This window comes from Gymnoscopelus microlampas, assembly GCF_963454915.1.
Source record: "Gymnoscopelus microlampas genome assembly, chromosome: 21".
NCBI classification, from domain to species: domain Eukaryota; kingdom Metazoa; phylum Chordata; class Actinopteri; order Myctophiformes; family Myctophidae; genus Gymnoscopelus; species Gymnoscopelus microlampas.
In genome coordinates, this window is record NC_139958.1 from 20612182 (window position 1) to 20635671 (window position 23490).

Consider the following 23490-nt stretch of genomic DNA (forward strand, 5'->3'; position numbering starts at 1 on the left):
AGAGAGGCCTCTCTAGAATACAGAACACGTGCATGAAGTGAACAATGAGGCTTAGCAGACAGAAATGTATTGGCTTTTCTAAACGCTTTGAAGAGAGCCAAAACAAAACCAATAAGTCCTACAGTATACTACCGTGATATGCAATCTTACTTTCTTATGCCCTTTAATTGTCTGCTGATTTAGACTAATTGGCAGCTACTTTTTCAGTTTCATCAGTCGCAACCCCATGTTTGTGCAATTTGCCAAACGGTTTTGGCATGTTGATGATAAAAAGCTTTGGAGATGTAGACTTATGCTAGTTGAATATAGTACTATAGGTGAAATTGTAGTGCAATATGCAGCTGCATTGTTTTGGAACTGTTGGCATTAATAATAATGTTCAATTGCCCTTTTTTCATTGTTGCATACATGAGTATTGTTTAATTACATCATGTTGATAGCTTCCAGTATTCAAAAAGGACGCTTGCACGCTGTTACAAACTCCCTTCATGTCAATAGGCTCCAGCTGTTGATACAACAATACACAAGTAAACAGCTCAGTCAGCCAGTAAGCACTTTATAATACAGACCGAATCGTATAAACATTGACAGACATTTACATACTGATAAGGTCAGTCAGTAGGTCTAAGCCTTACTGTGACATTCTATAAACAAAAAATAATCTGCCAGATTTAAACGGATCTTACCACCCGTTCTTATTACCAACACAAGTCATTAGCTTCACATTTGCGATACATGTTATACAATAGGTTAAATGTACATTAAAGTCTTATCACTGGAGGGGGGTGTACACCCAACTGGCCAAATCATATTTTTTAGCCTCCACGTCGGAGCTTAGTAGGATTTAGCAGGCTTTAATTTAACAGATTTTAATCACTGTATATTTGCACATGTGAAATGTGTCCTCTGCATTTAAGCCATCCTAAGTTTCGGAAGCAGTGGGTGCTACGGAGGCAGCGCCCAGAGATCAGTTAGGGGTTACGTGTTTTGCTCAGGGACACATAGACCGGGGCGCAAACCTTGTGTTTCCCAGGCGGCCTCTCTACCCACTCAGCCATGGCTGCCCTATAAAAGGTCTGTGGCCCGTACTATCTGTCTTTGGCTGCTCAAGCAATGTTGAACCAATTAATCACTGTTTATTTGCACATTATGAGGAAGCATTCGAACTTGGACTTGAAGGCAGAAAACTGAAAACTAAGTATTAAAAACTGTTTACCATGCCCTACCGTTTCCATCATGGACCATGTAGTAGATTGGAAGATAGTGTGCCAATACAAAATTAAACTATCGTTTTAAAAATCATGAATCGCCTTCACATTGGTAATCCCTGATAGCAGAGATGAAAAGGCTTAATTCGTTATTTTGAAAATGTAACTTTACAGGCCCTCAGTTGAAGGAATTATATTGGATATTTGCCATGTTTGCACACAGAAAAACATGTCTTAGATAGGAATTATGTGTGGGAGCTTTCTGCCACTCCTAAACACCGAGAACCCCCACCCCTCTATTTCTCTTTCCAGGCCCTAGCAGGCAGCACTAGCCCCAGACACAGCTGTTGTTTTCTCTGCAGACAACCTGCTACCTAGGATGCCAATTCCATCCCGTGGTAAAAATTCCATCCAGTCACAACCTTCTCATTCTGAAACTCTGTCCCCTAACAGAGCACAAAAAAAAGTCAGATGGGGATAATTCCTGTCATGCCAATTTCTGTCTTCTTGAGATTTACATCAGATGAGGGTGTTGCTCTTTTCACCTTACATCAAACAAACCGTTCTTGCAATGTTTCTTTTTTTCTGTCATGCTTTGATTGATTGAATACTTTATTAGTCAGAAATGTAAACCGCACGAGGTACAATCAGACATTAAGGCTAAAAGGATAACACAAAAAAGTCCTGGGGACTTGTTTCCATTGTGGTCCTACTTAGTAGCAGGACCTACATAGGAGTCGATGTGTTTTGTCTATTAGCAGAATATTAACTTAATCATCATAGCACATCTTATCTTTGTATAGTGTTGCTGTTGGGTGGAAACCTTGTATGTCCAAAACAGTTCCTTTTTAGCGGCGCTAGCCGCTCTATACCTTTAGGTCTATACCTTTAGGTATAGAGCGGATCCTGCTCTATACCTGACTTTGTCCGTGTTCACCGTCAACGTTCTGATTGGTCAGACCCGTCAACAAAGTGATTGGTCAAGCTTCATGTGACACATGGCTATAAACACATTATAAACACATATCGATGACAAAATGTATCAAGGCGCCGCTACCTTCACATAGGGTGTGATTTTTTATTACTATTTTAAAAACATTTTAAAATAGTGAAAATAGCCGCTCTACAAGCTCACCAAGCTCTAGCCCTCGGTTGGATGATAGCAACAACAAATACTTGGTGATTATTTATCACATACATACCAAAAAATAGCATTACTTATTTATTCCAAAAGACGACCAGAAAATATAATTTCATCTACACTTTTAAGTTAATAAATAGATTACATTACTGTCAACAAGGAACTGCCCTGGTGAATTTTGGTTCCCTTGCACCCAGATAAACTCTAAAGCAATCAGGTTTGGCGGCTGAGTTTCATCCATGTTTGACATGGTGACTGAGTTGAGTTCCTTCTGCAGTGAGCTCACTCATGGTGATTTTTCAGCACAGGATGGCACTTTGGGTTGCACTGATCTGTCAACTGCCCTCAACTGATATGGCTGACCAGTAAGCACAAGCTTGTCACCCTCTTGACCCTTTTATTTACATATAAAGTATTCTCTATCTACATCTTTCCTTTTTTTTAATAATTTTTTTTATCCCACAATTTTTGTAACCCCTTTTTCACCCGGTGCCAATTATCTAAGTGATCCTGGGCGCTACACTCCCCTCACCAGCCTAGGGAGGCCAGGGCCGAGCTCATGCCTCCTTCAATGCATGAGAGCCAACTGACTTTCTTGTCACCTGACAGGGGGGAGTTTCCCCGGTAGGACGTAGCGCGTGGAAGGAACACGTTATTCCAACCAGTTCCTTTCCCCTCCATCAAGCGCCCCGGCTGTCATGGGAGAGGCGGTATAGCGACCAGGATTACTACATGTTTTTTTGAGGGTATCAACTACCCTGGGAGACACGGGGAGAACATGCAAACTCCACACAGAGTAGGCCCTTTCGCCAACCCCACCTAGGGTATGGGCGCTGATGACGCGGAGGAGAAGACACGCGCCCACAGCGTGGCCCGGCGGGAATCGAACCCATGACCCTCTAGCTGTGAGGCGATAGCGCTACCGACTGCGCCACCATGCCCCCTATCTACATCTTTCCTAATATGGCACCTGAGCATTCAATGCAAGCTGTACTTTCCCCTAGGGCTGATACAGCATCTGACCAATCAGCGCAAGCTGAAGTGCCACCACCTGCTGAACAGTCACCGCGAGCGACCTCACTGCTGAAGGAAAATTCATGAGTTTATCTGGACGCAAAGGAACCAAAACACAGAGTGGAAAACGGTAACCTGCAAAGGTTCACAGAATGCCGACTCTGGCCGTGTTTTCAGCCAGCTCCCAGATCACGCTGTTGGGAAATCCATCCATTCACCAGGGCATTTCCTTATTGACAGTAATGTCAATCTATTTATCCAATTAAAGAATTGATCAAATGCTATTTATTTGTTTTCATTGTGAATAAATAAGGCTATGGGTATGTGATAAACATATTATAGACCAGCATCAATCTCGGGATAATTGATGAAGGATTTTGGATAACCTCATGGGATATTGGATAACCTCATGCAGCGATGAATGCATTGAAGACAAACTACAGGGTATATAGAATCTGTACACCTACATTCCCCCTCCTTCAGCCATCATGTATCTGTTGGCTGACTGAAATTAGTCTCTCGCTTAATGTTTTTTCATCAGTCCAGTCCATCCAGTGCCGGTATTCTGTCCTGTCTCTTTGTGTTTTGCTAAGCTCCTCTCCATAGCGCTATAAGAGGGGGGCCTGCTACGCACACTGCATCTGGATCCACTTAAACACAAAGAAGAGCCCAAGCAGCTCCAGCCATAATGCTTGCTGCAGTCTTGAGAGCTCCATAGTCGTAGCTGCTCTTACTGTGGCTCTGTCTGTCTCGTCTCTTTACCTCCTGGACAGATGGACAGACAAGTATAGACCTCACCCAGACATCTAGACAACGTCTGCAAGACATTATGTCAAGGTTGATAAGTCTGTAAAAAGAGACAGGGAATTTACTGGTCTTCTCAACCCTGTTTACTATGCCTGCCCAGCTAAGTGTATATAAACTGTACTCATTTAAGTCTAAGGAGCAATCACAGAGTGATGGAGATACGTTTGCTTATTTGGATGGCATTCCAATCCTAAATCATCACAGCATGTTTGTTAGGTTTGCCAAATGAATAAACTAGAGCCATGCTAATGGTAGAGAGTGTAACAGATTCCAGTGTTTCCCCTAGGATGAAGCTGTAGCAGCGGCACTGAACCTTTTATCTCTTTAGCTGAACCTCAAAATGTGTTAATTAAACATTTCCCTCAAAATAAGAAGTCGGGTGTCTTTGAGATGGCCAGATGTCGCGGAGTCACCAAGGCCTCCTGAATCGCCTCGAGGCTAAACACTGTGTATGGGCAGTACCGAGGCTTCTATCTTTTTGTATGCATTTTGGATCTTACAAATGTTTGGATCTTACAAATGTTTGACAGATGTTTTGATGCACATTCCAATCAAAGGATTATGTTTGTAACGTTAATACTCAATCGTGTGTTGCTTTCTTGACAAAACAAACAGATCTACTGTTGTAACTTGATTTCATTTTAATATGCTGAGATGATCAGGTAAGCGCAATGTTATTGACCTGGATATGAAGCGATGCGCTGTTAATAGTCGAATATAATAGTCGAGATGGAGCCTTGAATCAACTATGATAGAAGCCTCAAGCTTCAGCTAACTCGCATTGATCAACAAAATCTGCGTTTAAAAATCATGTAAGAAAAGCTATACAAGGTATGGAAGATATATCTGCATTGAAATCATGTTAAAGCGATACAAGATAGGAAGATGTATGTTTTAAGTATTCCAACTAGATTTACATCAGGATACATGTGTTTATAAATGTGTGTGTAATATACAGTGTATACACTATACTTATCACATGCCCAGCCTTTATTTGAGTGAGCAATGTGGTAAAGTACCAAGGGCCTGATATCAATCCGCTCGTATTGTTCACACATGATATGTCATCAAGTCAGCTTGTCAAAACAAACGGCTGTAAGAAGAACAGCAGAAGTGTGCTCTCTTTGACGAAGGCACGGCACTAATCAGCTAGACATTTTTTTTCTGCAGAAAATGTTAAGTGGACTTTATGTTGAACAAAATACTTGAATGGTGTCTGTAGGATGAGCAGCGAGAGTGTGTTCATATATACTGTATATATCTATAAATAGATATATAGATATAGATATACAGACAGACACATACATACATACAGAAAATGCATGCAGTATATGCATATTTCTGCTGTCTACATTCCTCCGTCTTGGTTTCCAGCATTCCACTGTGCGATGAAGAGATTAGCACCGGTGCTGCTTCCTCACCTGGCATACCCTGCTTGTGTTGTCCTGCTACCGCACCTGCTAGCAATCCATGGTATTATGAAAATACTTCTCTGGCCGGTACCAATGAGCAGGCCGGGCTTGGTTTGATTCCCCCTACAGTATGTCAGCCTGGCCTGTTTGTATCAAACACTGCCTAATGGGCTGTGATGACAGAAAGGCCTGTTTTGGCAACAGCTAAAATAACAAGCTAAACAAAATAGTGAAACCAACTGTATTAGTCAAGGGTTCTTATGGCTTTAATATAAGTTCATTTTCGGGTTTTTTGATGAGATAGTGGAGTAATATTAGGCTACAACTTCTTACGTGTCCGAGAGGAAAAGACACACCTCGTAGCCTGGCCACTGGCCATCGATGTTGGCCCTGCAGTTCGTCCTCTTAGGTTGAATAAACTCCACTGGTTGTCAGTGTGATTTGGATGTTTGGTGTGTGGAAATACCTCTTCATTTTCACTGGTTTTAAGCTTTTGTGCGTCGGAACTCGGAACCTCTGAGCACAGTCCACGTTGGGCGCTGATTAATTTCATAAAATGGCAAAATTCCTGCTGGTTCGTGTCTCTTTGTAAGTGGCTGTGTTTTACCCACTTGAAATTTCTCACTTTCGTGGGTGTGTAGTTAGCTACTTTTATATTGTGAATGTTACTGTAAAATTAAAGTGAGTTCCATCCACCGTTCCGCAGCCCTATCCATTGTACGTTTACTAGCGAGAACGGGCTCTCCATCCACCGTCCCCAGGGCTGTTGATAGCCACAGGTCCACGTTGTAGCGACAGCGCAAGCAATGTTACAACTTTCGCTGTTGTCATATTTATGAAAGTTTCTTAAACGTAACTTTCAAGTGAAGTTTATAGGGGTAAAGGGAGGAGGAGTCTTGCCTGCTGCGCAGAACCAACGTGGTCTGTCTCAGTCTCAGCGTGACCAGGGAGACAAACACAGGCGCGCGGCTGAGCGCGCACAACACAGACACATTGCTTGCCAGTGTGCAGTGCATGCAAACTTTATTGTTGATCATGTGTGACGTGATAAAAGCATTTGTTTTCACATAGGTCGGTCAGGAAGAGAGTCATCATTAGATGCTTTACTCTGTACATTTATGGAGGACAATATTAAAACATTAAATTGGCAATTTCAGTATTCAAAGATTATCATTTTTTCATATTCGAATTATATTCGATCCCACAATTCGTTCCGACAGCGTGTGTGTGTGTGTGATAGAGAGAACTGTCTGTGTTTGAAAGAGGGAGTGTATAATGGTTTTGTATCCGTGTGTTAGCAGACACATTTAGGTTGCCTTGGTGGATCATAAAAAGTGTGTTGAGTGACAACTGGGCCAGTCTCAGGTTCTGGCGCATGAATAATTTATGACGATGTTCCTATTAGGCTCCAAGCCTTAAGCCCTTAACCTTCCAACTGCCACGGGTCCCCACCCTGAGTGTAACATCTCCCAGCCCTGCTGTGGGTCACGCTGGCAATGGAATTAGGTGGAATCCAAAACCCCTTCTCCTCATCTCTACTATATGCCTGCACGACTCAGACACTCTGGCTACATTCTCCAGTGGGCTTCTGAGTAAACAACCACACACACTTATATGCAAACACATGCGCTTGCACAGTGCCCAGTCCTCTACTCTCCCCTCCCATGCCCCCTGTAATTAGAAGGCTGCCTGGTTTTAAGTACAATAACTTGCGTTCGGACATAGAGGGACAGGACGGATGCCAAGTGTCAGTTGTCTGACATTTTTGACATTGTTAGACAAGAGTCCGATTTCATCTCCTGATGCACATGAGACTGTGTGTGTGCGTGCGTGCATAAACCGAGGAGGAATGTGTGTGGCTGTATATTGTAATGGAGTGTGAAACTGAGCAGTCACCAGTTGTTTTGATATGGGCCGTAGTGTCATAACCACATGAACCCTAGCGGTCCCTATTCTGGGGATGAACGTTCAATGAAAATAGGATATTTACAAGCTCACATTTTTCATTGAAGAGCTTTGGTGTAGAGGGAAAAAAGATATAAGTATAGACTGCTGGGGGATGCCGGTTAGCTAATACATAGGGTTAAGTTAAGTGTAGAGTATAGCAGAGTATTCGATTTTGTGGCATCCCCCCAGAAGGTTCATTACTTGTGTGTGTGTGTGCAGTGGTAAAGAATTCTGAATCATGGAACGGTAACACAGTAAAAGTCTTCAGTGTTAATTGTAACAAGACAGTGTCTAATAATAACAGCGTGGCTTCCCTGTGGATCTCTGACATTGATGACATCAATCTTGCCCAAATATGGAGGGCTTTTTTTTATTATCAAAATGTAATTTGTTTTTTTTTTAGTCTAGTTAAATATTCTCAAATAGAAACTTCAATCAAATCTAAGATTTTGAAGCTATTGCACTTTTTGATAAAATGTCAGTCAAAACGTCAATAATCGTGGTCTAGGATAGGACCCTCCAAAATCGGGATCGGCATCGAACCCAAAAATCTGGCATCGGTCTGGTTCTAAGCAAGAGGGGGCACAAAAGTGGAAAAGGCCCAGAAACCATCCCGTGGGTGTGTGTACGTCAGCTAACTGTTAACATACCAAGAGAGACCGGATTATAAAACGCCAGCGAGTGATTCTCCTATGAGCTCACTGCCAAACAATGTGCTTCATGTTTCTCCATCTGCAACCTTTTTTTTCTTCCTCCTCCTTGGTTTTTGTAGTCCGTCTTCCCTTCATCTCCTCATTTCCCCAGAGCTGTGTGACTGTGGTATTGTTAATGGGGCTTTCTTGGAGTACAAGGAAGCGAGTGCATTTCGCCTTGATTGCACAGCAAAGTCCTAGTTGAAGTTGTAGCTGGTAGCTCCAGTATGTGCATTAGTGGCATGATGATAAACATGATTGTCATGCCACTACTGCAGTGATGATGTAGTAGGGCTGGGCTATACAGAATCTATTAGATCAATATTGTGATATGAGACTAGATATCGTCTGGGATTTTGGATGTCGTAATATTGTGATATGGCATAAGTTTTGTATTGTCTGGGTTTATTTTATACTTTTAAAACGTGTTACATTTTCTGTAGCCCATGCACAAGATCCAATGCATTGCGCGTTATGCTTGTTGTCCGGCTATTTTTGAAAAAAGAAGACATTATCGTCACAACACAATATTATCACACAAGGTATTTGGTACAAATATCGTGATAGTTAGTTTTATCTATCGCCCAGGGTTAGTAGGTAGGGCCTGATATCATGAGATTTGTGAAGATGTCATGACATAGGGCCTGTAGGGCCTTGTGTCATGTGCCTCCAGGACCGGGAGAGATTTTTGAAACAAAAGTCAGCAAGTGGTCAGCTCTGGTATTGCAAGCTTAGGCCCACACAATGACCATTATGCTCGACGCATGAGCTCGCTCATTGGAGGTAGTTTGTAATGCGCACGCTCTATTGTTGTCATCAAGTTGATGACCAAACCCGGGGCGGGGGTGTACTTCCGGTGGACTATGCGCTGGTGCCTCCTCCAGTTATTATATATATATATATACTAGAGTTTCGGGGGGCTACGCCCCCCTCAACCCCAGCCGCGCACGGGGCCCAGCGTGGGTGCGTGTATATTGGGGTACCCAAATCGGCGGAGTAAAAGTGTCCAAAAGGAAGAAAAAAAAAAAAAAAAAAAAAAATGTTAATAGTGATTGTTACTTTGGTGGTCCGCGGACCCCCTGGTGGTCCGCCGACCCCTGTGAGTGTTGGGACCCCCGGGGACCCCCCTGGAACATGGCGGACCCCTTCGGCAGTTTTTTTTTTTTTCATGCACGGTTTGCTTGTTTCTGTCGCTTGTTTTTTAAAACCTGGCAGCAAACTTGGCAACCCGACTGACATCACTGACCTATCCTTGGTATTTGTACTTCCGGGTTGCATAATGATGACATCACTGTCGAGTCCTGTGGTGTCATGAACCTAGGCAGGTTTGTTTACCAGATTACCGTGGGCAGCGTGCTGTGCTGTGGCTGTTTGTTTTTGTGTTTGGGATGAACATGGCACGTGAAGGACGGACATATTGTGAGCGAGACATGAGTGAAGTGAAAGTAACGGCCTGGGTGGAACAAAGGAGGTACGTAAGAAGGGGGGGGGGGGTTGAAGCAAAGGAGTTGTGTGTGTGCTGTTGTGGAGGACATGGGCAGAGTGCAATGGCGGCCGCTCGTGTTGTTTCGGCGAAACCCGTCGCCGTGCGGTGTCGGTGGTGTGCACGGTAAACGGTACGAAGCTGCCTCCCCTTCCGTTTTGTCCGACATTTGGTGAGTAGAATTAATTATGTTGCGCGGTGGAAAAGGTGTAGTGAGCAATGAGATGTCCCCTACGCGACGCGTAAATTCAGCGCGGCCGCCGTGGCGAGTCAGTTGGCGACATGTGGTCTGGCGGTGCGTTGTTTATTCGATAACAGAGCTGTGGGGTGTCGCACCTAGGGTGCGGAAGTTGCTCGCCATTTATATAGTTAGATGTGTGTGTGTGTGTGTGTGTGTGTGTGTGTGTGTGTGTGTGTGTATATATATGTATGGTAACTCAATCAATGCTTTTCATGTGACTGGGTTATGTCATGAGGTAGGCCGTGGTGTCATGTGACTTGGAGCATTTTCAACCTATCCATTTTCAACCATCTGTGGACACTTCAGTAACCCGCCTACCAGTGACATCATCATTAGGCATGTTTTTTTTTTCAAACAAGATTTCAACATTTATTTTTCGATTTATATTAAGAGAACGATGGCTTCCATTATAGCATGCTAACTTCCCAGGAATAGAAAGCGTGCAGTTTCTATTAGCTTGGATTCCCCATCGATGATGTCACTGGTAGGTGAGTTTCTGAACTGTCCACAGCCCTCCTCTGAGACACGGACGGGGTAGACAAAAAAGCTACCATATTATAATAATGAGCATTAGTGAGGACCAATTATATGAAGAGAGGTTGAAAATGGGTGAAGTCGTCCTTTAAAGGGTCTACACCATGAATTTTAACTTTTTCTTCATTTTTGTGTGTTTTTGGTCTCCCCCACCTCTCTTCTGTTCCAACAAATACCCGACTTCGAGCATGCAGGCTTTCATAGGCTATCTGTGGTTTTTATGTAAATTGGTCTGAAAACAGTCCGTCAGATTTGTTCCCCCACCCTACGTCACGTCTGGGAACAATTCCTCCCGTTTTTCAGTTCTAACCAAAAAAAAAAATCCCCCCCCAAAAAAAAGAAGTTTTTTTCATTCCCCCCCCCCCCCCCATTTTTTTTTTTTTTTTTTTTTACTTTTTCCACACAGAACCAGGACATAACATGCATACAAACTGGCTCAATAGCGCCCCGTGCCAAACAGGACAATGTGGTATTGCAGGTGAAAGTGCTTTATAAGCCAGAGAGAAGTTAGTTGGAATGAGTATATCTGAGGCTTGATTTAGGCTCAAACCTTTTGAAAAACGTTTGAGGGACATAAACAATATGATATCAAATATTATTATTATTTTTTAAATTCATGGTGTAGCTCCTTTAAAGCTTTTGTGGCAAGACTTTGTGGCATTTATAATGTTAAAAGCACTCTTAATTACATCATCAGTCCCCACACCCAGCAGGAAGTTGTGTACGTACATACAGTGCGGTGATAGACTCATCAAGGGCCCTTTTTGTTTTCATGGTCCGGGGCCATTTCTATTGGGTCCATTCTACAGGCAGTTATCTCCACCAGGCTGGATGGCCGTGAGGCGGATATTAGGCTTTCGCCCCACTTCCACGTGTGTGTGTGTCTGTTCGCAGATACTAATCTTGCAAACCGCTGGACTGACATAACCTAACTATATTTTCCGTTATTTTTTATTTTATTTAAAAACATATAGACTGTTTTTGATCCTGCGGCCAGTGCGGGGGATATTCAGTTGTCATGGCATTATAAAAAACACTTACTACTCCTACAGATTTGGTCCAAAACTCACACAAACCTTATCTTTAGAGTCATGTGAGAAACATGTATCATATAAATGTTTCATATTCTGTTCCATTTGGCTATAATTGGCTTGAAAAAGGGGCGGAAGGGGCCTATTTCAAATAAAATCATAAATGCCTCATCCGATCAACCCCAAATGTAAATCTGATGTTGAGGGGCCTCTAAACAACACACAACCCATAGCGTACACAGCCCTTGGTAGGCAACCCAGCCCGGTCAAGATATGCGCTCCATGGAGCCCCCCTTTTTTCTCTTATAATTGCTATGGTGCTCCATACAGTACTTAATTTGGCACTAAATTAAAGAAGGTATTCAACATTTAAAAGTTCCGCCTGTTATCCGATGGGGCTTGTAATAGTCCATGTTCAAAGCAGGAAGCATAGAGATCAGGCTTAAAGACATTAAATATAAATTTTCAACATTCAATTGAATAAGTATAAGCAATATGGACAGTCTTGCTTTGCCAATATGGATTTTGATGATTGTAATCATACGGAATCCATCATCTGTTATCAGATGGAAAATTAATTATAAATTTAGCAAAGGTCATAAAAGCCATTGGGCTCAGAGAAGAGTAGTCTTCAAGGGGTGTTATTTCATAGCTGCAGTGGCAGCCACCGTGTTGGCCTCCACAGCCAACACTCAGAGACCATCTAACATTCACATTTGCACCTTTTTTTTCTTGCTTGGCACGTTTCCTGCACCAGTATGGCCGAACCACTCAACCTGTCATGAGTTGCGTAGAGGCATGCTTGACGACAGCTGAGAAAAGGCAGAAGATAGTGCAGTCATGTCGCAAGAGCCCCTGGCTTCTGCCAAGGATTCTTTGTTCCCTCCAGAAATGGCTAAACAACTGTTCCTTTTCCAAAAACACATGGCTATGCATGTTTCCCTGAAGACAAATGTCTTCATTATGATCACTTCAAACATACATTTCACAATTCACCTCCAGTTGAGACAACGCATGGCAGGCAGTTGTTTGAGCAGTGCTTTTAAGTTTGGATGGAAGAAAGTTGAAGGTTATGCTTTCCTCCCTGTTATCAGTTCTGTGCTCCCAAGTTTCAACTGTGTGTTTAAAAAGCCGGTCCAGCTTCCAGAACTCATTCTTTGTCCTGTAAACATTTTAGACTTAAGGAAAGGGAAAGAGCATGGCTTGGAAGGAGAGAGAGGGAGAGGAAAGGCAGAGAAAAGGGGGGGGTTGTGGGTTGATATGTGGGAGGAGGGGCTTCTTGTAATCATCTTGTGATTCGCAAACACAAGAACAAGGGAATTTTTTCTCCCCAGTTCTTTTCGAAATCTGAATTTGTTTACAGTTGGATCTCATGAGCTTTCATCACTTTGGTTGGCATGAGCTTTGCATGCTGGTGTGGTTTTGTTTGTGTTCTTATTATCAAGTGTGTGGTGGTGGTTCTTTCCTCTCTCTCTCGCGTGTGTTTGCTAGGGAAGGTAGGAGGGGCCTGGCCAGCTGATGTCATTCAGCACAGCAGGCTGTGCCTGAAAGAGGGCCTTTGTTGGCAGCTTGTAGCATGAAGCAAGTCCCTCTGCTTTGCTTTGGACACACGCTCACTCACACAGGGGACAGGAGAGAAGAATGGCAGTGTTTGGACGGCAACGCTGCCCACTCCACTGACACATCTGCATGTCCGGCACACTTTTTAGATTGAATGGATGCACTATTGGGTTGATTCTGATCTTTTTTGAAGCGGAGCTAGCAAAGGACTAAAGGGAAAAACAAGATGGAGCCACTGGGAGGAAAAAGTTTGTAGACTTTTGTTGGGTAGAGCGGAGTCCACTTTTCTATTTGGAAGAAGACTGGAGAAACTGGGGTTACAACAGCTGGAAGAATCTGAGAAGAAAGTATATAAGCACCCTTGATGTCTTTGTACTATGTCTTTTTCATCTGTTTTCGGTCCTTTTGCGCTTTAGAAGTTTTTTCTTTATTACCACTAGTGGAAAGGGGACATCCGAGTGACATCCGATTTGAAAAAGGAGCACATTTTTAGGTGGGAAGTGGAAAAACAACAAATGAAAATGTTGGAGATTTGCCTGAAATTGGTGGGGTGTAAATCTAAAAAAGGCCTCTCATCCTCATCCAGCTGCTACTTGGAAGGTAAGAATGTTTTGGGAAGGCTCCTCTGTACGTTCATAGGGTGGTGGTGTTCATTAAAGTCTATGGTAAAGGAAAAGAATATTAGGAACGCGCTATATTAGACAAGTTTTCTCTAATGGAGCCTTGGCTGTCCGTTAGCTCTGGAAAGTGTGTGTGTGTGTGTGTGTGTGTGTGGAGGAGGGGCAGGGGGTTAGAAAGCTGTAGAGTGCAGGGGAGGGTGAGGGAGGCCAGACACACTGGCTAGCTGCAGAGAGGAGAAGTGGAAAAAAAGAGGGAGAAGAGAATACAAGGAAATCTGATTCCCAGCCATGTCCCATTTAACGTTTGTTTATGAGGAGAGTGGGCTCTAATCTCGGTCTGCAACCTTTTCTCTAGCTTTCTGATCTTTTCCCCCTCTTCCGTCCTGCTCATTGCTTCTATGCATAATGCAGTTGCAACATAATGTAAACCTATATGCTTTAAATTCCTTTTCGTTGGTGTGCAGGCTACAGTTGACTTATTTTCCATTACTTCAGGTTGGCGTAGGATCTTTTTTTACTCAAAGCAAAGTGGGCTAATTGGATTTGCCTTGTCTGAATGAAAGATTAATGCAAATCGACGAAAAGCAGGGTACATTACATTTGGATGTAATGAACAGAGTAATTGATTTGTAATGGAATAGTCAGTGAAGTCCGCTCTGTGCCAGAGATTGTGCAACCAAATGATTTAATGGAGCAAAAAGCCATGCAACACTCCCCAGTAAAGTGAATAACACTGATTAACCACTTTCAACATGGCCTCCCTATTTTGGGCAAAAAGAGAAGATCTATAATGCTCAACTCGTAGATGGCTTGTAGATCTGCCATTTTTTTTACGCCCTCGTAAGACAAAGTAAACGATAAGGCTCAAGTGGTCAAATGCCTCGGTCATACACAAACGCCATGCATAGATATGGCATACAAAATGTCATGCATAGATATGGCATGGTTCTGAAGTGATTTATTTTTGTAGATTAAACCTTGGGGCAACAAAGGAAATCTAACAGAAATGATGAAAACAGTTCAGTTAGTAAGCCTTAATAGAGAGAATTCTGGGGTTCTCCCAACTCCCTTCAATCACCATATGAACAAATTAAAGAGCAAAGAACTTTTTCTCTCTTAACTCTAATCTAATGACTATAATCATGGTCTTCCACCAGAGAGGCTGTTAACACTTCTCCCAGATTCAGTAGCTTGTCAGTCTCAGCCCTGGTATTTCCAACACTTCCCCAGTCTTCAATCTGCATTTTAGGGCCTCAAGATCTAAGGCCTGGTTCAGCTCTCTGTGTTGTTCTCCACCACCTCCCACCCAGGTGATACAATAAAAGTATCCAACCAGGAGGGTATCCTTTACCCCCCTCAGGATGTGGAGTTGTGTGAATTGGATTATGATGGTCGTTGAAATGACTTGGTTACCCTGGACACATGACATTCTTTATCACATATCGGTATGTTGTGGTGAGAGTTTTTAAGTGCTCTCCTATTACGCACAGCGATGCCGTCATAGTTCCGCGAGAGCTTCAAGAATTCCACTCATTTAATCACTTTTGAGTGCCACTGACAAAAATGATGCATTTTCCACCTTGAAAAGTTTTAAGACTTTTTCTGGAGAAAATGTGTAATGTTTTGTTGAGCAACATGTCGTGGCAGCACTGTTTAGCTTGAGCATAAGTTCGTGTGAGTGTGCTCCTATTCAGTAGTACATGTGCCAGTGTACTCTGACCATCTCACAAAGAGCTGTGGTATTTGTGGTCAGTAAAATGGACATGTGTGGTGGGGGTCTCAAGTGCAACTGAACACACGCGCCATGCGCAGAGTAAAAGCCTCGGGGTTCATTTGTGGTGTTTGTGTAGTGTTTTTAATAAAGCACCAAAATGGACTGTATCCAATTTTACACTCTGATTTCAATTAACACTGGGGCTTTGCCTTTTACTGTGTTGATAGGTTTCGATTCATTATTACACATTATGACCAACCTACTCCCTCTCACATTATCTGTCCTTGTTGTTTTCTTATCCTTGTTGTTTTCTTATCCAAACTTATCTTGAGTTCTCTTATCTTGCACAGTGCTACTTAACTAGTTTTATCTTTTCCTTGTGTTGAAGCTGCAATCCAGAACTTATTTTAATCTTTATGGAGGAGAATGCTAATACAATATAACAAGCACATCTGTAGTGGTGTTAGGTGGTCTCCCTTCTCTTCTATTGAGAAATAGGTAGACCCTGGTGTCTGGTAAGGCACCTACTGGTTGACAGGTAGCCCTGCCTGAAGCTCAGATGGGCAATATCTCGCCTGACCAAGCTGGGATTCCATCTTGGAAGAGCAGTAGAGTAGTTTGGTCTCCCACGCGGGAAACGTGGGTTCAAATCCCATGTAGGACATTAAACTCATGGATTTGCTGCTTTAATTTGAAGAAAATAAATCACTGCTGTTAGGCCATTTGTTTCTTGCTTGAATCACGTCCTTGTCAGTTTCTTTTTCTTTGTCTATTCTCAATATCCAGGAAAAGAAAACGGTTGAAATATATATATATATATATATATATATATGGGTTGAAATGTAATCCTTTGAGCAAGTCTGTCTTTACCATCTATCTTTGGGGCGGCCATAGCTGAATGGTTAGTGAGCCCGCCTAGGGAGCCAGAGGCCCTGGTTGCCCCAGGTTCGATTCCAGGCCAGGTCAGCATATGTGTCGATGAAATGAAATTTGTCCCTGAGCAAGACTCTTAACCCCTAATTGCTCACAGGTTCTCATTGGAAACAAGACCGCAAGGACTTTCATGAACGACCTGTTAAAAGGAATTATCCTTATACCACAGTTAACCGTAGGCTGAATCTGTCTAGTTCATGGGCAAAGATTAATCCTTATCCTAGAAGAAGTAACATTTGGTGATAGATACCATTACCTACCTACCTGAAAGATTCATTTTAATCCATGTTTATGGAACCAGCCACTAGAAATTACCCTAGAAATTCAAATTATGCTACTGTACAATACTCATTTGTTTTTCTGAGGTTTAGCCTATACTCTTATAAGAGTCCCCTCAGTAATGTAAATCATATACATAACACACATGCATACAAAATGCTTTTTTTTTCAAGATGAAGTCCATCATCGGATACTATTCAGCCCGGAAATATTTATTCAGTCAGTCTAAAATGCAGTTGTTGTTTGTGCTAATCATTTTCTTGCGCATCCTTCAGAACGATGGCAAATACATGGGAAATTAAGTTATAATTATATGCACCTTTTGTTTTTCAAGATGGGAGAAACCATGTTCTGTTGCTGCTAGTAGACCTTCTACATGTTGGTGCAGTGTATGCTTCCACAGTGGATCTGTGCATGTGAAAGTGTATTTGTGTACGGATTACATTTAGGCAACACACTTCATCACTTACAGGGCTTTCACAGGACGAGCATAGGGAGACTGTGCCGTTGGTATTGATTGAGAGTGGCTTGCCGGCCGCTTGCCAGGCTCGTTGAGCCCTGGTGTCGTGGTGAGCGCTGCGCATCGCCACTGTCTGCTACTGCACTCAAAAGTTCAAACAAATTACATTTTGACCCCTCTGGCCGCTGACCTTTCAACGCACAGCGCACATAGCTAAGAGAGAGCGGACAGAACTGAACAGACCGACTTTGCGAATTCACGCACAAAACTGTGTGTGAATTCCCTCAGTTGTACAGTCAAACATTCTGGACTTGCCCATGACAAATTAAACCATACACTTTGTGAACTTATCAAAACTTTTTTTTATGCAAAAACTAAACCGAAGCTGGCAAACATATTTGTGAAACTATCTGAAAATAAACTAAACTGAAAAAAGAAGACGTATAACCTTGCCCAGGACACATTCAGTAGGCAATAGGCATAGGCATTTTGTCAGACAGAATTTGAGTGGTGGATGATATGATAGATCATGGATGATAGCGCAGTGGTATTTTTACTCCATAGGTCTGATAGTTTAACACTAAAATGACATTATCACCAAATGCCTCATTTGACAAATCCTAAGCCTTCAAGTTAAGCCATGGAATGATGTCCTCTCATTGTAGGTGTCATGTTGCGTAAGGGTTGACATTGCTCATGAATGTTGTGAAACAGATGGATAGCAGCTCATTGTCCCAGACCCCCAGACCTCAGCAGGTCACCAGATGCCTCTTGCACGTAATTGTCCATCAGTCTGTATTTCTCTAGCCTAGCAAGCAGGACTCTTTTTTTCACTCTCGCTTGTTATTCATTCTATTTCTCTGTCCTACCCATTTGTCTCAGCGGTCATTATATTAAACTATTAACGACCCTATAGGGTAGCAGTATAATCAGTGGTGGTTTTGCTGGCGTTTTTGGAGCTGTAGTCAAGATGACACGAGTGCTTTATCCTCAGTTAACATTTAAGACGTAGTTTTTTTTTGTGTAATTAAATGTTAATTAATGAAGTGCTAATCTTTTTTGTACCCTCAGTCAGATATCCCTTTCTACTTTAACATCCTCTACAAACAGAATACAACACCCTTTGAAAACCTGTTCTCTAGCTTGTTGTTACAGCTGTAGAGGTGTCAGTGTTTAGTATTGACCGTATTAACCATGTTGACATGGCAGCCATTTTGCTTTTATGTCCTACTCAACGGGGGTGGGAATCCCCAGCCGTTGGGGTGAAGATGTAGGTGCCCCAGTTACATGTGTGACAACAGCTGAGCAGGGCACACAATCGAGCTTCTGATCAGACCTTTGTTTTCCTAAGTTAGTGGTTGTCCAAGTAGGGTCCTTGAGGGGGTTCCAGGGGGTAAGCAAAATAAGGAACAGTTTAATTTCGCTATTATTTTACAGAGTAGAATTAGCCCAGTGACAGAATGTATGAATGACTATTCAGATCATAGGTTTCACTCTTTCCACTGTTATCTCCCCACCTACATTTAGACAGAATTCTGTGCAAAATCTGATCTACTAAATCTGATCTAACAACAATCTTCTCTTATGGGGTACCTGGCACAAGGTATTTTCAAATGGGGGTCCATGGCCTAATAATGCATATCAATTTGCAATCTTGCAAAGATTTCAGAGATTGTTTAAAGCCTTCCTAGTTCCTACAGTTAAAATGAGTTGGGTTTTGTCACTCTCTTATAAGGGTATAATTGTGACTGTAGTGTAGAACTGGAAACGAGGGGATAGTGCAGGAAATGAAAAGCAGACATCGTGGGGGCATGGCCAGGTGGATGCTCAGTTATTAAATTGCCCTTTTATTAAAGGTTTGGAGTCAGTCATTTCTCGGATAGGAGGGATCCCTGCCGCTGTGCTGACGAGTTGAAGTAAAGCAGCATTGATTGTTGTTGACAGTGTGGGGGGTGTAAATATGAGGACTACATTACCCTAGGGGAGGCTATTGTTGAATCAATTTGGTTTAGCAACATCTATGCCATATGGAATGGTAAAATCAATACTGCATATCAATGTGTCACATAAAAGCATACCAAATTGCTGACTGTTGCATATCACTAATATATATCCACACATTTCACATTTATCCCATCAACCATGCTTCATGTTGTTCGCTTTTCTCCATTGTCCACAGTGTTTGCAGATTTTAGTGTGCTGTATATGTTGCTCCGTTATACTGATGTGTTGTTTCTCTCTTTATGTTTCAGAAGCTCTCCAGAGACCAGACTTTGAACCCCAAGGTCTGACAGAAGCAGCCCGCTGGAACTCTAAAGAGAATCTGTTGGCTGGTCCCAGTGAGAATGACCCCAACCTCTTTGTTGCCCTCTACGACTTTGTGGCCAGCGGTGACAACACCCTCAGCATCACAAAAGGTTTGTCCTTTAAGGATATGTGTTTTGACTAGACTTTACTGACAAATGTGAAGGGCAGATGTAAAACAAAAAAAAACTACTTGAAGGGCAGATGTAAAACAAAAAAACATCCTCGCTAGGCAGTGGAAAACATTTCCAGAAAGACAGGTGACTGTTTTAACTTTATTTGGATGCTCTCCACCAGTACTTTTCACTTTGGGTTTTAATGGCTTGTCTTTTCAAATGAACGAAAGGCTTTGATCTGAAACCACAGCTGATAATGAGACATCTAGGAAATCACAAGGCAGTGGAAAACATTTCCAGAAAGACGATGACTGTTTAAGCTTTATTTGGATTCTGTTCACCTTGTAGGCGCTCTGTCTGTAATGAGGTGGTTGGCTTCGTTTGCTGCAGTCAAGTGCTGATGTCAGTTGGTCATGATATGCACTGTAATGTTAATTTGTATAAATATAACATGTTACGATTTACCGCGTTTAACCGCTACCACTCCCAAGTGTACATGTTTACAAAACTATGCCCAAACGCCCATCCCTAGTTTGGTTTCAGCAGCAGCATATAAGTTATAGTTTATGTAGGCCTAGATTGTCTTTGCTCAGAAAGGGCAAGATGAAAGCCATTGCAAATTATAGTAACAGTTGGGACGACTTGTTATGATGCTCTAAGTTGTAGATGTAATGATGTTTGCATTTACTAACAAGATTTCTCTGGTGTCCGAAGAGGTGAAGACATACAGTACCAATGTTGGCAGAGTTAAAATATGGTTTTGCATTGTTCAATGCCAATTTGTCTTGTCTGCACGCATCTCCTCGATCGGATATTTTGGAAAAAAATTCAATAGGGCTTTATTTGTTGAATCAAATAAGTTCACTTTATGGGTATTCTATATTTACTTGTTCAATCTTTTCGTTTTTTTATCCATCAAGTAATTTGTTTATTTTTATTTGTGTACAAGTTAAATGTTTTGAAATTGTAATCAAATCTAAGATTTTCAAATAGATCAAGATTTTTCCCCCAAAAAAATCTTCTTCAAAACATTATTGTTTTTTCAAAACGGTAATCAGTGGTCTAAGACTCTAAAATGGGGATTAGCATCGGTCTGGTGCTAGCCTTCGGCTGAGATGGGATTTGTTGCAGGTGTTTATAAGCATGACGAGCCTGATTGGAAATCCACATATTTGCTTTCCGTCCTGTCGCATCCCCCGTTTATCACTGCCTCTGTGACTCTCACTTCCTGACTATGGGCTCACACATGAGTTCTTTCCACTGAAGCAACTGGAAAACAACACTGCAGAGGGAGCACACAGACAAACAGAGGAAGGAAGGAGAGCACACATACTCTGGAATAAGCAAGGAAATGCACTCTTCAAAGCAATTATGTATTTAAAAAAAAACAATTCCTGTGCGATTACTGCGGACCTAGCGATTATTACAATATAAGACTGGATCATGATTACAATTCATAATTATTTTGCCATTAAATTTACAATATGCCGAAATGCAATATCAGTTACATTACATTTTAGTAAGTACTATAATACCTGTTCACAGATATTTATTAATTAGTACTAGCTGATAATTTGTTTATTTTACGGTATGTCAGTATATTTCAAACACGACTATACCTATTACTTATTACCGCTGATGTGGTGCCAGGGTGTCGTATCCAATCTAAACCAACCTCACACACAAGCAGTGATGTCAGTGGGCCTAGCTGACACCATGACCAGTGGAAAACAAAAGCCCCAGCCAGCGTCCCCAATCTGAGTAAACATGACATTAGATACAGTGGATTCCTGCAATGTCTGACTTAAAAAACACACTGAGCGCTTTGGCCATAACCACTTAAACCCTATATACTTTGTTGACCGGAGTCCCCTGGGGTCTATACTAGGCCCCCTCCTTTTTCTTCCCTCTGCTCCGAATTTCTTCACTGAAATTAGCTGATCTGCAAGGTCACAACATGTTGCAATGCGATACTTTGTGAGCTTGTCGATCTTCTATTTTAGCAGAACGTTCGCCCCCAGAATAGGGATGCTAGGGTTCATGTGGTTAGATTCCTTTACAGTGGCAATTTTATTTCCACCTCATCAAAACAAAGTATTTGGATGCTTCTCACTACTAGTTGTAGAAATACTTTGTCTAGGTCCTAGCAGCTAGAAATAACACTCAACCAGTGTGATGAGGTGGTTATACTAAAGGATATTTCCGGTCCTTGATTATGACTGGCTGAAGCCGTTGGAAAATGCTCTACAACTACACACCTGTGACCGCATTATTACTGTGCCAACCGCGTCTTTACAATATTCGCCTTTCGGGACCTTCCATTCATGTGCATAGCAACTTCCTTGTTTGTGCAGGCAGTCAGGGACTACTTTCTTGTAGAAATTATTCTGGTAGAGAAATTGTAATGAATAAATAAAATAAAAGAATAATTATATCTATGATGTATCCGTTACCATACTATATGTGGTAACTGTTTTATAAAAGCAATTAGCCCTGCGAGGCCATGGTTTACAGTGACTCTAAAACGCCGTTGAGGTTTTAGTCCGGCCCCTTAGCTATTCTAAAATCACTGTAAACCACATTCTCACTGCCCTATTATCAGTCTAATGCTTTGTCCCATCGTATTCCCAACCAGGAGAGAAGCTACGTGTGCTGGGATACAACCACAACGGTGAATGGTGTGAGGCACAGACCAAGAATGGCCAGGGTTGGGTGCCCTCCAACTACATCACCCCTGTCAACAGCCTAGAAAAGCACAGTTGGTACCATGGACCTGTGTCGCGCAACGCAGCCGAGTATCTGCTCAGCTCCGGCATCAACGGAAGCTTCCTGGTCCGCGAGAGTGAGAGCAGCCCCGGCCAGAGATCCATCTCCCTTCGCTATGAGGGGAGGGTCTACCACTACAGAATTAACACGGCTTCTGATAGCAAGGTAGGCGTAGGTGCCAGGAGAGTCACAGATGGTGTGGAAGTGCAATTGTCTACACCACCGGTTCTCAACGTGGGGTCCAACGTGAACCTTTTTAAGCCTTTTCCAGAACTAACAGACAGATGCCTATAGCAGAGTTCTCCACCACCTAAACTAACACTACTTTACCCCCTCTGTGGAAAAAGCTTTTTTTTTTCCTTTAACAAATTGAAGCACAGGTCTGGATTTGGTTAGAGTGCTACAAAGTCCCCAAAAGTTACAATAACATCCCTGACTCGAGCTTGCACTTTCATAAATACAACTACACACAGACTGCATAACGTCTAATTTACAGATGGTGGTACGACGTAAGACGCACAAAGAAATCCAATAAAGTTGACCCCCCCCCCCCCCCCCCCTCCCCTCACCAGGCCAGGCCATGTCACTGTCTGCTTAGAGCTGCCGACCTGGCTGTGTCATTGCTGTATCTGTACTGTAGAGACGTGAGATGGCTTAAGGAACGACAGGCATGACAGGAATGCCGCTAACCACTACTATCCTGCACATAATGGCCAGTAGACACAAGGCCAGACCAGAAGGCGAGCCCCGACGCTGACACTGATATTGACTCAGGCCATCTACACAGACACGTATGCATGAAAACACAGACACACACAGAAAGACGGGCGACACACGCACACTTGACCACTTCAGCCTATATACTTTTTTTAACATTTTGGAAAAATAAGAAAATTCAATTGTGGGGAAAGATTTACATTTAGGAAACGTTTCACCTGTAATGCCATGCCCTCAATAGGGAAGCCATGTTAAAAGTGGTTAATGCTGACACATTTCATAGAAAGGAATACCAGCACTCACTTTAGTACACCTTATCCCCCCAGCAGCAGCTCATACAACGGACGTTTCAGCCCACCGGCCTTGCTCAGCGTAATGCTGACACATGCCTGAAGAGACAGACAGACACACAAACACACACACACACACACACACACACACACACACACACACACACACACATACATCACGCAGCGACGTATGATGACACAGACCTCACAGTGTATTACAG

General features: G+C 42.5%; 1 protein-coding gene across 2 annotated transcripts in view; it reads left to right on the plus strand.

Moving 5' to 3' along the window:
- abl1 (c-abl oncogene 1, non-receptor tyrosine kinase) overlaps nucleotides 1-23490 on the plus strand; it is a 41445-nt gene that overhangs the window by 7847 nt on the left and 10108 nt on the right. The window contains exons 1-3 of one of the 2 annotated variants that reach the window (XM_084045988.1): nucleotides 12938-13670; nucleotides 19329-19493; nucleotides 22132-22427. In XM_084045988.1, the coding sequence (XP_083902114.1) occupies nucleotides 13586-13670; nucleotides 19329-19493; nucleotides 22132-22427 (546 nt within the window). In that variant the 5' untranslated portion in view covers nucleotides 12938-13585. Of the gene's footprint in view, nucleotides 1-12937; nucleotides 13671-19328; nucleotides 19494-22131; nucleotides 22428-23490 lie in introns of those variants that run through there. The other variant, XM_084045987.1, reaches the window with a different exon arrangement.